Source organism: Aptenodytes forsteri, unplaced genomic scaffold (genome assembly GCF_000699145.1).
Source record: "Aptenodytes forsteri isolate BGI_AS27 unplaced genomic scaffold, ASM69914v1 Scaffold201, whole genome shotgun sequence".
Lineage (NCBI taxonomy): Eukaryota > Metazoa > Chordata > Aves > Sphenisciformes > Spheniscidae > Aptenodytes > Aptenodytes forsteri.
The window spans coordinates 1,615,878-1,616,974 of record NW_008796209.1 but is presented as its reverse complement, the minus strand read 5'-3'; the positions used below and the strand labels follow the sequence as shown (position 1 = coordinate 1,616,974).

Below are 1,097 nucleotides of genomic sequence, written 5' to 3'. Positions count from 1 at the left end.
ACCCCACCGCCTCTCCTTCCTCGCCTGTCCCTTCTGAAGAGTCTATAGCCATCCATTGCAGCACTCCAATCGTGAGAGTCACCCCACCATGTTTCTGTGATGGTTTTCTGATGATCTTCCCTCCCCCGTCACCATGATGCCAAGCAGCAGCCCTGGGCTGAGCCTTGCCACTGCCTCAGTTTCCCTTTCCTCAGTGGATCCTGCCCCCTGCGGACTCTGAAACCTACTGATGGACAGGGCTGACATGTGAGAGCTTGTGCTGGCAACTGCCTGCCCCGTGAGCCCAAAGCCACCAGGGGGTGCAGCACCAGGGGACAAGAAGCCAGTAAGCACAGGCCATGGAGTGTCAAACACTTTGCTTACCAAGAAGCACGACCCCCCCATTACACACATGCAGCGAGGCACCCCATGAGTCCCCGTGCCACTCCTCTGCCTGGCACTGGGCATCCACAGCTGGGTCGAGGTAGAAACCCTGAGGCTTCCTCCTCCCGCGGCATTTACCTGTGTCACAAACTTATTTTCTTTCCAGAGCTGCTGCGGAGCCTGCTCCTGGATGGTCTTCTTGACAGAGCATGGCGGGCGGTAGGAGTCGGTGTAAGTGCTGATGGGGGTCTTGTGTTTTTTGGAGAAGAGGAACATGGTGCAGCAGCCTGCAGGGACAGGAGCGCTTGGTGTCCTGGAGGGTCCCAGGGATGCCCCACCAGATCAGTGGCACTGCGTGGGGCTGGGGGCTCCCAGCCCACACAGGAAAGGGAACGGGGCTGGTGCCACTGCTCTGCCAGTCCCAGGTGGTGCTTACATCATCAGTGATATCACAGTGCAGGAACAGGGGGATTTGATGACTGTCAGTCCTGTGGCTGTGCTTCCAACGATAGCAGGTCCTGGGTTAGGACAGAGAAATTACTGCCTGCATCCTTCCCAGCATCCCTCCATGGGTGCTGCACCCTCCTGGCTCCATCCTGGCTCTGGGCTTCCTCCCCTCCTGCAGGCAATTACCTTAACAATAGTAGGAAACAGTTTCAGCTGGTCCTAGTCAAGATAATTTTATTTTGTGACATGCAGGAGCAGTGACTGTGGATTTTCCAGCCCCTCTCTCT

General features: G+C 56.9%; 1 protein-coding gene across 1 annotated transcript in view; it reads right to left on the bottom strand.

Moving 5' to 3' along the window:
• CUNH9orf24 (chromosome unknown C9orf24 homolog) overlaps window positions 1–639 on the bottom strand; it is a 7,177-nt gene extending 6,538 nt beyond the window's left edge. Inside the window, exon 1 of the mRNA XM_019474368.1 lies at window positions 502–639. Coding sequence (XP_019329913.1) covers window positions 502–639 — 138 coding nt within the window. The remainder of the gene's footprint in view (window positions 1–501) is intronic.
• Window positions 640–1,097: the final 458 nt, after the last annotated feature.